Source organism: Hypanus sabinus, chromosome 23, assembly GCF_030144855.1.
Source record: "Hypanus sabinus isolate sHypSab1 chromosome 23, sHypSab1.hap1, whole genome shotgun sequence".
NCBI lineage: Eukaryota > Metazoa > Chordata > Chondrichthyes > Myliobatiformes > Dasyatidae > Hypanus > Hypanus sabinus.
The window spans coordinates 58,439,456-58,453,047 of record NC_082728.1 but is presented as its reverse complement, the minus strand read 5'-3'; the positions used below and the strand labels follow the sequence as shown (position 1 = coordinate 58,453,047).

The 13,592-nt window shown below is 42.3% G+C and overlaps 1 protein-coding gene across 1 annotated transcript in view; it reads right to left on the bottom strand.

The window, feature by feature from the left end:
• The window catches only part of LOC132380273 (unconventional myosin-XV-like), a 909,717-nt gene that overhangs the window by 114,163 nt on the left and 781,962 nt on the right, over window positions 1-13,592 (bottom strand). Inside the window, exons 43-46 of the mRNA XM_059949029.1 lie at window positions 11,319-11,561; window positions 8,310-8,403; window positions 1,119-1,238; window positions 355-562 (exon numbers count right to left, since the gene is read on the bottom strand). Of these exons, the coding sequence (XP_059805012.1) occupies window positions 355-562; window positions 1,119-1,238; window positions 8,310-8,403; window positions 11,319-11,561 (665 nt within the window). The remainder of the gene's footprint in view (window positions 1-354; window positions 563-1,118; window positions 1,239-8,309; window positions 8,404-11,318; window positions 11,562-13,592) is intronic.

Below are 13,592 nucleotides of genomic sequence, written 5' to 3'. Positions count from 1 at the left end.
GTGACCTAATCAGCCCACCACATCAATGTCCAGTGTGTCCCAGTGACCTAACCAGCATAACACATCAGTGGCCAGTGTGCCCCAGTGACCTAACCAGCCCACCACATCAGTGTCCAGTGTGCCCCAGTGATCTAACCAGCCCACCACATCAATGTCCAGTGTGCCCCAGTGATCTAACCAGCCCACCACATCAATATCCAGTGTGCCCCAGTGATCTAACCAGCCCACCACATTAGTAGAAGATTCCAATGCAGCTGAAACAACAAGATGTAGTAGAAAGTCATCCTCAATGGCCAATGGCCTTAAAAACCAATGTCTGGTGCCCCGCAAAGCTGACATGCTCATCTTGCTAACCTGTTTGGCTTGGGAATAGGAGGCGGCGATAATGGTCGGGTCTGGTACTTCTTTATTATTTCTCGAATGTGGTGACTGGGTTCTGGTCTCTTTCCGATGTTGGCAGTTCTCACTATCTCTTTTTCATCAGTCTCCTTCGTCTCCTTTTCATCGTGCGAGTCTTTGGCTGGGACTACTGGAGGAGGGGGAGGTGGAGGTGGAGCAGTTTCTAAAGGAATAAAAAGAAGACAGTGCTTGAGTTGAAGATTATCTGAAGTTCATTATATCAACCTCAAATAATTGACTACCTTCTGTTCAAGATTCTATGAAGAGAGGTGGGACAATGAATGAGTGAAGAGAGTGAGCTGAATAGGCCACTGGGGGATGCGAGGGTCAGTCCATGGTGCGGGGGAGGTGAAGGTGAATAGGTGATCACAGATTGGACAGCCTTTAGTTAACTTGATCGGAGATTGGGAAGCTGAAAGTAGGTGAGGGAGAGTGGCTGATTATAGTCTAGTGGTAGCTGAGGGCCACTAAACAGTTTACAGTATCAGAACTTTATTCCAATTTGAGTTCAAAGAATGGCTGACCACTTGTTGACAGCACAGCAGAGTGTAACAAAGTTTTATGTGGAATTAACCTGACAAAAGGAGATCTTGGGCTGAGATCCCACCCCCACTACCTTTCACCTCACCCACCCTGACAAAGTGGTCCCTGAATTCTATGCTTGACTTGATCTGAAGTCTGGTCATGGAGGATCAGCGAGCTTCTCCACACTTGAATACCTTTCTGTTTCTCCTCTTTGGAGCTCCCAGAATCTTCAGCTTTCTGCTTCTTTTCTGATTTCTCTGGTTTGGGAAGCAATATTTTAGACCGACGTTTCAACTTCACACTTTCCTCCTGTCCTGTGGGAGAGCAGAGTGGAAAGGATCAAGAAACAACATCTCACACACATGAAACACCTTGTCTGAAAGTAACAACAAAAGAAAAAATACCCTGACCTCCTTCATTCAACTATTTTGAGACAGATAATATCTGATGTGATAGGTTCAGAAGGTTTGGAAGAGACAACGGAAGTATGAGTAGGACGTAAGATTTCCAATATAATTTGGGTTTGTTCCACTTTTATTCAACAGATATTAACGTTGCTTCAGTGACTTTCAGGTGGAAGAAGGAAAGCTAGAAAGATCTGGGCTTCTTCCTGCCCATTTATTCAAACAAGATGCAGCCAGGAACTCACTAAATCCGTGCTGACCAAGCACCTATTTTCACACAGATCCCACCCACCTTCTCTTCCCCACTTCACCACCAACTCCCACTCCAGATTCTACCACTCTCTTACTTGACAGAGCGGCTAATCAGGCGGATGGAGCCAGGTTGAGGGGAGGAGGTGGAGAATTGAGGAATTATGCAGTTAATAACTCATCTCCTTCTACCTTAGGCCACAAACTTATCAATCACCCCCCAAGAGTTATTAACTTCAAACTGCATAATCACTCAGTTGACCTGCATATGTATGTAATGAGAGCTGTATAATTCATCTCCTATCTTAGGCCATGAACTTATCAATCTACACTTTCTGGAGGTCCAAGATCCATATACTCCATGACCGCTGGACTGTGAATGTAGGAGGGGACTATGTTGGAAAATAAATGTGCTAGGTTTTCTAATATTGACTCCTTCCACCTTAGGCCACGAACTTATCAATCACCCCTCGTAATGGGATTTCATCTTATCTATAAAGGTGATAGATTTTTCAGAAGTGTCATCTTGGCTTTTTAATTCTCTTACATCCCTTAGCATCTTTTCTCAACTCTTCATTTAGTTTGATTATTATTTGTATACTTGTACTCTAAAGTAAACTAAAATCTTGGAATTAAGACTACTCACTATTTTTGACTCCTGGAAGAACTTCATGGATCCAAAAATAAACAGAGATCCAACAATCTGGCACCCAAACATGGAAGGGTTACATGAAGGAAAAAGCAGACTAACAAGGAAGCTGGGAGATTCCTCAGTTCCATAATTGTCTGAAATAAGTATTTTCAGTACATTTTTTAAAGGGAATTTAAGACTGAGAGGAGTTGTGGTTGTACAACCTACGTGGGGCTGGAATAAATTATCAGGATCTGATCACAATGGAGTTGTCAGACAAGAGGCTGACAGAAGTTTTAAGATTTTGGACAGATGTTTGTTTTGTGAGTTTTGTGAGATTCTTGACATCGAAAAGTGAAGAGACTAAAATTAATACAATGTCAAATCTTTGTAGCACGGGGAAGATCTTTAGGGGGCAGTTTGAGCAAGCCAGTGGGTGGTGTTAATGGTGATGCTGATCATGTTGAAAGGAAGCCACGCTGACTAGTCCCCAAAAATAGTGATACCTTTGGAACTCTACGGAAGAGATACTGACTCAACAGAGACCTCTAGTGGCTTAGGAGATGATGACAGTAATGAGGTAACAGGTCTTGCCCCAGTGGAAACTATGAGAGTGAAAACATACAAGATTGATGATGAAGATTTTGAAAGAAAACAGGAGGTTTATCATTAACCACCTGATCCAGAAAAAAATTTAATAAATGGTCCAGGGAAGTTTCACATCCTAAAAAAGGAAGCTTAAAGACTTGGGCTGAACTTCAACAGATTAACAATATATACAATTTGCATCCATGTGCTGGCATTCAAAGTTTAGCTACAATGCTAACAACTCAGCAAGTAAACTGGTTGACATGGTGAGTTGAGGATAGCATAGGAGAGGATAAACAGGATTTAGCAGCTGGTTGGGAAGCAATGAAGGGTAAGTCCCAAACCAGATTGATTGGAAGAAAGTGGTTGATTGCAGACAAAGGGCTTCAGAGGAAGTTGCTGAATTGGAAGACCACTATAGGACAGTGTGGCGCAATTACTCAGGAGTCCCAGGAATAAAGGCAGATAGTAGCAAAGATTCGAAATATGGCCTCTCAAGTCAACCTTCATGGATGGTTTGAAACAAGATGTTGCCAAAATGGCGAAGCTAACAAAAGCAAATTGGAGTGAAATCGCTCTTTTCCTACAGTGAACTGGTATAAGCTGGCAAACAAGTGGAGCAGGGTATCAACATCTGAATAATATTGGTACAAATGGATCAACAGTCTCCACCTGCTAACCAATAGAACAAGTGGAATTGGATATGCAAATTCTGTGGTAGAAGAGGACATTGGACAAGGTCTTTTTGGCATAATAAATCAACTTCACCACAAGGTCAACAACAGCCTCAACAGCAAGCTGAACCCTCTACCTTCCAAGGGAAGGAGAACATTGAATGGATGGTACAATTGCAAATATAATGGAGATGTTGTAAAATTTGAAAAAAATGACTAGCCTCTTGCAAAGGTAGAGCAAAAATCAGATGGCTTTGTATGCACTGTTGTCAGTGGACTTTTAAAAATTCATTTACAGGATGTGGGCGTCACCAGCTAAGCCAGCATTTCTAGTTGCCCTTGAGAAGGTGCTGATGAGCTGCCTTCCTGAACCGCTGCAGTCCCTGAGGTGTAGGGACAACCACAGTGCTGATAGGGAGGGAACTCCATGACTTTGACCCAGTGACAATGAAGGAACAGTGATATGTTTCCAAGTCAGGATGATGAATGACTTGGAGGGGGATTTCCAAATGGTGGTGTTCTCCTCTGGTCGTGGGTCTGGAAGATGCTGCCTTAGGAACTTTGGTATGTTGTTGCATCTTGTAGATAGTACACCGGGTACCAAACAAATGGGCTGTCTTGTACTGGATGATGTCAAGTTTCTTGAGTGTTGACGGAGCTGCTCTCATCCAGGTGAGTGGTGAATATCCATTACACTCCTGACCTGAGCCTTGTAGATGGTGGACAGGCTTTGGGGAGCCAGGAGATATTTATATGGCTAGACCAGTTTAGTTTCTTGTCAATGGTAACCCCAGGATGTTGATAGTAGGGGATCCAGTGATGGTGATGCCACTGAATGTCAAGGGGCGATAGAAAACTATGACGATCATGACTGTTCAAGAATAATAACGTCAAGATGAAGCAAATTATCAGAAAGAAGTGCCTTTGTTGAACCTAAATCTGGTTCTGTACACTGATGGCTCCTCAAACATTGAGGGAGGAGTTCAAATGGCTGGTTGCGCTGTTGTCACAGAAAATGAAGTGATGGCCCCAGGAAGCATGGTTCCTGATACCTCTGCACAACAGGCAGAACTGAAAGCTTTGAATGAAGCCTGTAACCTAGCAGAAGGAAGATCACCTAACATCAACACCAATTCTTAATATGCTTTCAGAGTCATTCATGACTTTGTAAGATTATGGAGACAAAGAGTATTTCTCACAGCCATGGAACTCCAATCAAGAATGGCAAACTATTATGAGAATTTAAGGAAGTCATGAAACTACCACCAGAAGTTGCAGTATGAAAATGTAAAGGTCACTCTAAAATGACCACAATGGGAAGCTGTGGAAATGCATACGCAGATGAAACTGCAAAAAGGGCAGCAAGAGAAGGAATAAAGAAAATCAAAGACATAGAAGAAAACTCGATGACTGAAAGCAAGTAAAACACTGCATCACAGATGAACATGAGAGATACTTAAGAAATGCAAGATCAATGCTCAGTAAAGAAAAGTGGTATTGGATGGAAAATGGTGGGTTATTAAACAACAGTGAAGTAGGGCGATACAGCACTAGTCATAGACTGGTAGACCTAACTGAGCTGCTTCCTTACCTGACACAGCAGATACACTCCTTAGGACACACGGGAGTGCAAAAGATGGTCAACGGATTCTCCTAATGTTGGTAGAATCCGACATTCAGGGTGCAAGCTCGATAAACATATCATGCCAGAAAACAAACTCTGGATCAACGGAGAAGCTACCTCAGTTAAGTATACCTGCCCCATTTGGTCCATTTTTACATCTACAAGTGGACTACATTATCTTATCATGGTGCTGAGGGTATTCAGATGTGTCAATAATAGTGGACACATTTTCAAGATGGGTGGAAACTGTCCCAGCACGAAAAGCTACTGCCACACCAAGGAACGCATTTCACTGGAAATGTTTGTCAAGAGTTGGTGGTGTTGAGGAAATGGGTATGACACAGAGCAACTCAGACAAATTAAGAGAATAGGCAAGAAAGTGGCAAATGAAATACAATGTTGGAAAATGCATGGTCATGCCCTTTGGTAGTAGAAATAAATGTGCGGGCTATTTTCTAAATGGGGAGAAAATCCAAAAATCTGAGATGCAAAAGATCTTAGGAGTCCTTCTACAGAACACCCTAAAGGTTAACTCGCAGGTAGAGTTGGTGGGTGAGGAAGGCAAACGCAATGTTAGCATTCATTTCAACAGGTCTAGAATACAAGAGCAGGGATGTGATGTTGAGGCTTTATAAGGCACTGGTGAGGCCTCACCTTGAGTATTGTGAACAGTTTTGTGCTCCTCATCTTAGAGAAGATGCACTGGCATTGGAGAGAGTCCTGAGGAGGTTCACAAGGATGATTCCAGGAATTAAAGGGTTATCACACTAGGAAGGTTTGATGGCTTTGGGTCTGTACTCGCTGGAATTCAGAAGGATGAGGGGGACCTTACTGAAACCTTCCAAAAGTTGAAAAGCCCAGACAGAGTAGGTGTGGAAAGGATGTTTCCCATGGTAGGAGAGTTTAGGACAAGAGGGTACAGCCTCAGGATAGAGGGGTGTCCATTCAAAACAGAGATGCAGAGAAATTTCTTTTGCCAAAGGGTGGTGAATTTGTAGAATTTGTTGCCAGCTGCAGCTGGGGAGGCCAGGTTGTTGGATGTATTTAAGGCAGAGATTGATAGGTTCTTGATTGGACATGGCATCAAAGGTTATGGGGAGAAGGCTGGGAAATGGGGTTGAGGAGGAGGGGAAAAAAGGATCAGCCATGATTGAATGGTGGAGTAGACTTAATGGGCCAAATGGCCTAATTCCGCTCCTATGTTTTATGGTCTTGTGGTCTAATTATGTCAACTGATGAACATTGAATGGTCTTTTCATTGCCACATCAGACAAGTTGAAAGAATCAAACAACAGTTGACTATGTATCACAAGGAAGGCATACCTTGGCCTAAGCTCTTCCTTTGGAACCTCAGAGCAACTCCAAACAAGAAAACAAAATTGAATCCATTTGAAGTGGTGACGGAACGACCTATGTCGCTACTGGGAGCTCTCTTTCTCAGAGAGGCTGATATCTGTTATGTCAGATAGTTTGTTGGTTATTGTCCAAAATGAATACAGGCTGTTCAATCTGCTTCTTGACAGATTTCTGCTGTTTGGAGTGGTCCATTGGAAGGAGGTCACATCTTGATTCCTGGTGAGTGGGTCCTGGCCAAGACACCAGATAAGGAGCCATTGGGAGCCTGGTGGGAAGATCCTTAGCCAGAACGGTTAATTACCAATCAGCAGTTAAGGTAGAAGGAACAAGTAAGAGGATACATGCCAGCCACTGCAAAAGAGCCAAAGTGACTCCAGATTAAGGCATGTACTGAGGGAAGGCTTCAAGCATGACCTTATTCATTGGACACCATTATCATAGTCTACATTTTTTTGTGTTTGTTTAAAAGTGATTATTCTGAATTTTCAGATGTGACTCTGCCAGGATCCCTTATAGAATCCAAAGAGGGGACTGCTGGAAACTACTGCCTTTTTTAAACAATACTTTTTATAAGAATTGTACTTGTTAACAACCTCAAGTATTTTTTGCACTCAATGGAAGGAAGTGGTGCAGCAACTAAACTAACAGTCTAACACCTTTCTCATTTTTCACTGGCTAAATATTAGCACATTGCCCATGTGATGTAATTGTGTTAATTATGTGGACTATTAACTAATTCATTCTTATCTAAAGGATTTCGTTAACTTATCTACTTTAGATTATTACCCTGTCTTCGATTGCTCAGAAGTGCCATTTTGGCTTCTTCGTTATTCTTTTGTCTTAGCATTAATTCCCCTCTTAGTTTCTCAGCTCTTTATTTAGTTTGCTTAGTATTTATGTATGTTTGTGCTCTAAAATAGACTGAAATCTTGGAATTAAGACTGCTTGCCATTATTTAGGAAGAACCCTAAGGATCAGAAAGTAAGCAGAGATCCAACAGTGTTCACCATCCCTTTGCTTCCATAGATGCTGCCTCACCTGCTTTCTGCACCTCTTCAAATCTGACTGTCCAAGAATGTGAACCACTCACAATACTTATCGATCATCTAGGCTACAGATAGAAGGCATGGTCCAGAACCTGCATTACTTCATTTTATTAACAGTAAAAAAAAGCAAGTATCACTGTGATTTTCATTGTGCACTCCTCAATCACAAGCTTCCAAGAACAGTGTTACTTGACGTTTCTATGTGAAGCCCTGTGGTGATCGTTTCAGCACAGTGCTCTTCTGTTACAATAATGCATGTTCTTGCATCCTTCGCACTTAGCTTTACAGCTGCACCCTCAGCTCCCAGTTCTTAAAAGGATGAACAACATCTTTAAAATTATTTATTTGCAGAGAGTTTTTGAAAAGAAATTACTAAAATCTATTGGGATGATAGTTAAAAGATTAATCTATTATTTTAAACACAAAGTACACTGCAGATGCTGGGGTCAAAGCAACACGTTCAACAAGTTGGAGGAACTCAGCAGGTCGGGCAGCATCCATGGAAACGAGCAGTCAATGTTTCCACGGATGCTGCCCAACCTGCTGAGTTCCTCCAGCTTGTTGAACGTGTTGCTTTAATCTATTTTTTGACTTTCATCTCAAAGAGGTGGGAGTGATAAGAGAAGACAATATCCCAGTGGGATCAGTTGAACATTTTAAACAGTTGGAAGATTTTTACTGGGTATGAGCATAAAATGTTACTGAATCATGGCGTAAAGAGTCGAGAGATGGATTAGCCACAAGCTAACTATGCAACAGACCAAGACCACGAGCAGAATGTCCCCCAACCATTCATGGCATTCTGATGCTCACCGACTTTCAGGAAAAAAGCTCGTTTCTGCTGAAAAGATTCAAATTGTTCCAAGTCCGTCTCCTCAACAGCATCTTCCTTAGCAAGTGGAAGGACCTACAAAAAGAGGGGAGAGAGAAAATACCCAATGTGATACAGCCAAATCACCCTCTCCCTGGCAACTTGGTGCCAACCAGATGGAGTAGAATGTGATTCTCAGGACAGAAAGTCCAGCTTGTTCATTCACTACTTCCAAAAGTGCCTTTGAGATATTGAAACGATTTTGAAATTTAGTCATTGAAATCATGTGGGAAACACAGAAAACAAATTTGCACAAAGCAAGATCCTGTCTGGAGGGACATATGTACTTGCTCTTAAAATCCTGGCATGATAGAAGTATATGCACTAGTGCAGTCATCCATGTTTTTAAATTATTACTGTGGGCAGACGAGGTGGGTGTCAGAACTCTTATGAACGGCCTCAATGACCAGATCACCTGTTTTAATGATGAGGGTGCCATACCTGAAATGCTAAAGAATACAGATACACCAACCTATAACAAAAGCAAATGGAATGGTGTTTTTTTTATTGCAAGGGACAGGATACATGGGTAGGGGAATCTTTCTACATTTGCACAGGACATTGGTGAGATTGCTCCTGGGGAAACTGTACAGGTTTGAGTGGATGAAGACAGTTCAGAGAAGGTTGATTACATGGATTTTTGGATTGCAGCAGTTGTCAAGTGATGAAAGGATGAGCAGAATAGGCATATGCTCATTAATGTTTTGAAGATTGAGAGGTGACCCCCATCCAAACATACAAGGCTGTGAGGGAGCCTGCTGGGAAAGATGCTGAAGACATTACCCTTCTGGGAAAACCTAGAACCATGGATGACCATTTTGGGATAAGATAGATCCGATGAGGAATGCCAACCCTCAGCGGATCTGAAAAGCCAATGAGACTAACCATTGCCCATTGTTTACAACTTGGGCTGAGATGGATAGGTTTGTATAGGGCAAGAGAGTGAAAGCAAGACCAATAATCAGATCAGCCATGACCTTACTGAATGGGAACCTGGGCTCATGAGACCATGTGACCAACCCTGGTTCATTTTCCTAATAACATTGGTTTGCAGAAGTCAAATGGAATGTTGGCCTTCATTGCAAGAGAGATTGAACTGTTTATGCTGCAGCTGTACAGGGTTCTGGTGAGGTCACACCTGGAGTACTGTGTCCAGTTCTGGTCTCCTTACCTGAGGAAGGATACACTGGCTTTGGAGGCCGTGCAGAGGAAATTCACCAGGTTGATTCCAGAGGGTGTTAGACTATGAGGAGAGATTGAGTTGCCTGGGACTGTACTCACTGGAATTCAGAAGGATGAGAGTAGATCTTATAGAAACATATAAAATTATGAAAGGGATAGATCAGCTAGGAGGAGGAAAGTTGTTTCCACTGGTAGGTGAGACTAGAATTATGGGACGTAGCCTCAAGATTCAGGGTGTAGATTTAGAATGGAGATGAGGAGGAACAGCTTTTCCCAGAGGGTGGTGAATCTGTGGAATTCTCTGCAAAATGAAGCAGTGGAGCCTATCTCAGTAAATATATTTAAGATAAGGTTGAACAGATTTTTGTACAGTAGGGGAATTAAGGGTTATGGGGAAAAAGCAGGCAGGTGGAGGTGAGTCCATGGTCAGATCAGTCATGATCTTACTGAATGGCGGAGCAGGCTCAATGGGTCAGATGGCCAACTCCTGCTCCTATTTCTCATGTTCTGTAAAGAATCAATTGACATTTGTGAAATCCTGCCCGCTACCTGAAAAGGAATCTGTCATCAATGTCTTTATGTATCTCTGAACACCTGCATCCCTGGAGGACAGCTACAGCTCACACCGCCTGAGGAAAGCTACAAGCATCTGTAAGGACATGCAATCATTTGTTTGAACTTCTTCCATCTGGCAGATGTTATAAGATTTTCCATGCCCACAATTCCAGACTGAAAAATAGCTTTTTCCCCAGAGCTATAATTGCTCTGAACCAATCGATCAAGCATCATCCATAAATTTGTTATATTGCTACTTTTAATACTGGTTTTATGGCTGTCATGTATCTGAGTTGTGCTTTTGTACTGCTGGGCATTGCTGTACTGGCTGGTTACTTGATTTTATTTGTTGTTTTATAGCATTGAGTACGAGAGCTGCAAACTCATTTTTGCTGTATCGGTGCGTGACAAATTGTACCATGCAATGACAATAAAGATATTTCAATTTCATTATTAATATCATAACACAAATCACAAAACACCCCAATACAGTTGGCCAGTGCCCACAAATGCATTTATCTTGTAATGTACCCCAGTGATTCACAATCAAGATGTCCTATTGAGGAATAGTTGAACAGTTGGCTCTCCCAAGCAAAGAGGAAGACTCTACCCAACCCTCACTCACCTGACACACGAAAAGGAAGAACCCAAGTCCAGAAAATTACTTAGTCTCGGAGCTAAAGACCAAGCTAAAGATCTACAGGTGAAGCAATGGTACCCGTTCTCCTCCTCCCTTTACTCTGTTCGGGTCCCCAGACACTTTCTCTGGGTGAAGCAATGGTACTCCTTCTGCCTTTCGGGTCCCCAGACACTTTCTTCAGGTGAAACAATTTACTTGCTCCTCTCTCAGTGCAATGCACTGAATTAACTGTTCACAGTCTAGTCCTCTTTAAAATGGGAAAACCATCATTAAGTCACTCCTGTCTCCGGGTCACTTAACACTTTAACTCTCTGCTTCACCCCACCTTGACCTCGTTTTTGTGATGCCCAATGTAAGCTCAAGGAACCTCACCCCTTCTTCTGGCTCAAAACATTACAGCCTTCTGGACTCAGTACTAAGTTTAACAGTTTCAGATAATCAATGTTTCCACAATTTTCAGGGGTCCTTTCCAAATTTCCAGCATCCAAAAGTTTTACTTTTGAAGCTGACATGTTGATTCCCTGCTTTCTGAGGTAGAGGAGGAAAGAAACACTACAATAATAAAAATAAATACCATGTTAGTAGGAAGCTGCTCCTTCTCTTTGGGAGGAGTTTTACTGATGACGGGTTCCTCCTTCTCTTTGGGCTTCACTGGTTGTTTGGGTGGATCAGGTAGGACGGGATTTGACTTGGTCTTAGGTGTAGTTGTGGGTTTTGTTGGCTTTGAAACAGGTTGTGTCTCCTTTTGTAATTCCTTTCGCTGTTCCCTCTGTTGTTGCTGGCTTATTGACATGGCCTGCATTGTCATCTGCTGGGCCTGGGGAAAGAACACGTTCTTGATATTAGGAAGTAACAGGCAAGTTATTCCAGTTTAGAAATTCCACTGAAAATTGGCATATGCATGCTTAATTGAACATTGAATTGAACTGACTTTATTTCTTACATTCTTTACATACATAGGGAGTAAAATCCTTATGTATGTCTCCATCTAAATGTGCAATTTATAGTAACTTATAATAAATAGTATGTACAACAAGGTAGTCAATATAACATAGAAATACAATTGTTTCAGCATGAATTAATCAGTCTGACAGCCTGGTGGAAGAAGCTGTCCTGGAGCCTGTTGGTCCTGGCTTTTATACTGTGGTACCATTTCCCAGATGGCAGCAGCTGGAACAGTTTGTGGTTGGGGTGACAGGGGTCTCCAATGATCCTTTTTACACACCTGTCTTTGTAATTGTCCTGAATAGTGGGAAGTTCACATCTACAGATATGCTGGGCTGTCCGCACTATTCTCTGCGGAGTCCTGCGATTGAGGGAGGTACAGTTCCCATACCAGGCAGTGATGCAGTCAGTCAGGATGCTCTCAATTATGCCCCTGTTGAAAGTTCTTAGGATCTGGGAGCCCATACCAAACTTCTTCAACCATCTGAGGTGAAAGAGGCACTGTTGTGCTGGTGTGTACAGACCACGTCAGGTGATGTGGATGCCGAGGAACTTGAAGCTGTTTACCCTCTCAACCCCAGATCCACTGATGTCAGTAGGGGTTAGCCAGTCTCTATTCCTCGTGTAATCCACAACCAGCTCCTTTGTTTTTGCGCCATTGAGGGAGAGGCTGTTTTCCTGACACCACTGTGTCAGGGTGATGACTTCTTCTCTGTAGGCCACCTGGTATTATTTAAGATAACTGACAGGAAGTCCAGGATCCAGGTACACGAGGCAGGGTGAGGGCCGAGCTCTCTGTCAAGCCTGCAGGGAATTATGATGTTGAATGCTGAACTGTAATCCAAGAACAGCATTCTCACATAAGTATCCTTCTCCAGGTGTGTAAGGACTATTTTCAGAAAAGGGTTAAGTTTATTTGCCATAAACATTTACCTGTATTAGGAAATTGTTGTGGTGTGTTGTCATGACTGGCAACAAAAAATAATACCATTCAACAAGTACAAACAACAAAGGATTATATAAAACATGGTTAAAGTCCAGAAAGGAATAAATATTGTACATAGATACCAGCATGTATTTGCAAAGTAAACAGCATTATAAACAGTGGTTTAAAGTGTTTACAGTGCAGTAACGGAGATAATAGCTAAAGGGGGTGGGGGAGGGCTAACTGAAATGGCTGATCAGATTAAACTGCCTGGATTCCCTGGAAATGCTCCAAACAGAGCAAAATTCACTGCATAATGTCATTATACCTGATGCAGAAACTGCACTAGACCCACAAGGGAAGTTCCTGCTGGAATCTCTGGACTGGCACATAATGACATGGTTATTCCACTTCACTCCAGGAAAAGTCCATTTTCAACCTCTACTGGGAACTAGCAGTGAGACATCAATAAATTTCTACACCAGTCTCAGGCTGCAATAAACACTCAGCCATTTAATGCTTCAATAAAGAGAAATTTCTCCAACATAGGGATGTAGAACCGAATTAGATGGTGTTTTGGATAAAGAGAGAGTTCAACAAATTAGGAATGATGTGTAGGCTCATTTCATTTGAAGGGTCATAGAATGACAGAGCACTACTGCACATAAACAGGCCATTCAACTCATCTATTCCTTGCCAACCTGGTTTTCTACCTAGTCCCATCTACCTGTACCCGGAGTATAGCTGTTCATACACTGCTCATCCATGTATTTATCCAAACCTCTCTTGAATTTTGCAATTGAGCCGGCATCCACCAGTTCAGCTGGCAGCTCGTTCCATACCCACACCACCCTCTGAGTGAAGAAGTTCCTCTTAAATATTTCACCTTTCCCCCTTAACCTATGACCTCTAGTTCTAGTCTCACCCAACCTCAGGGGAATAAGCCTGGATATATTCATCCTATCTAAACTCAGAACT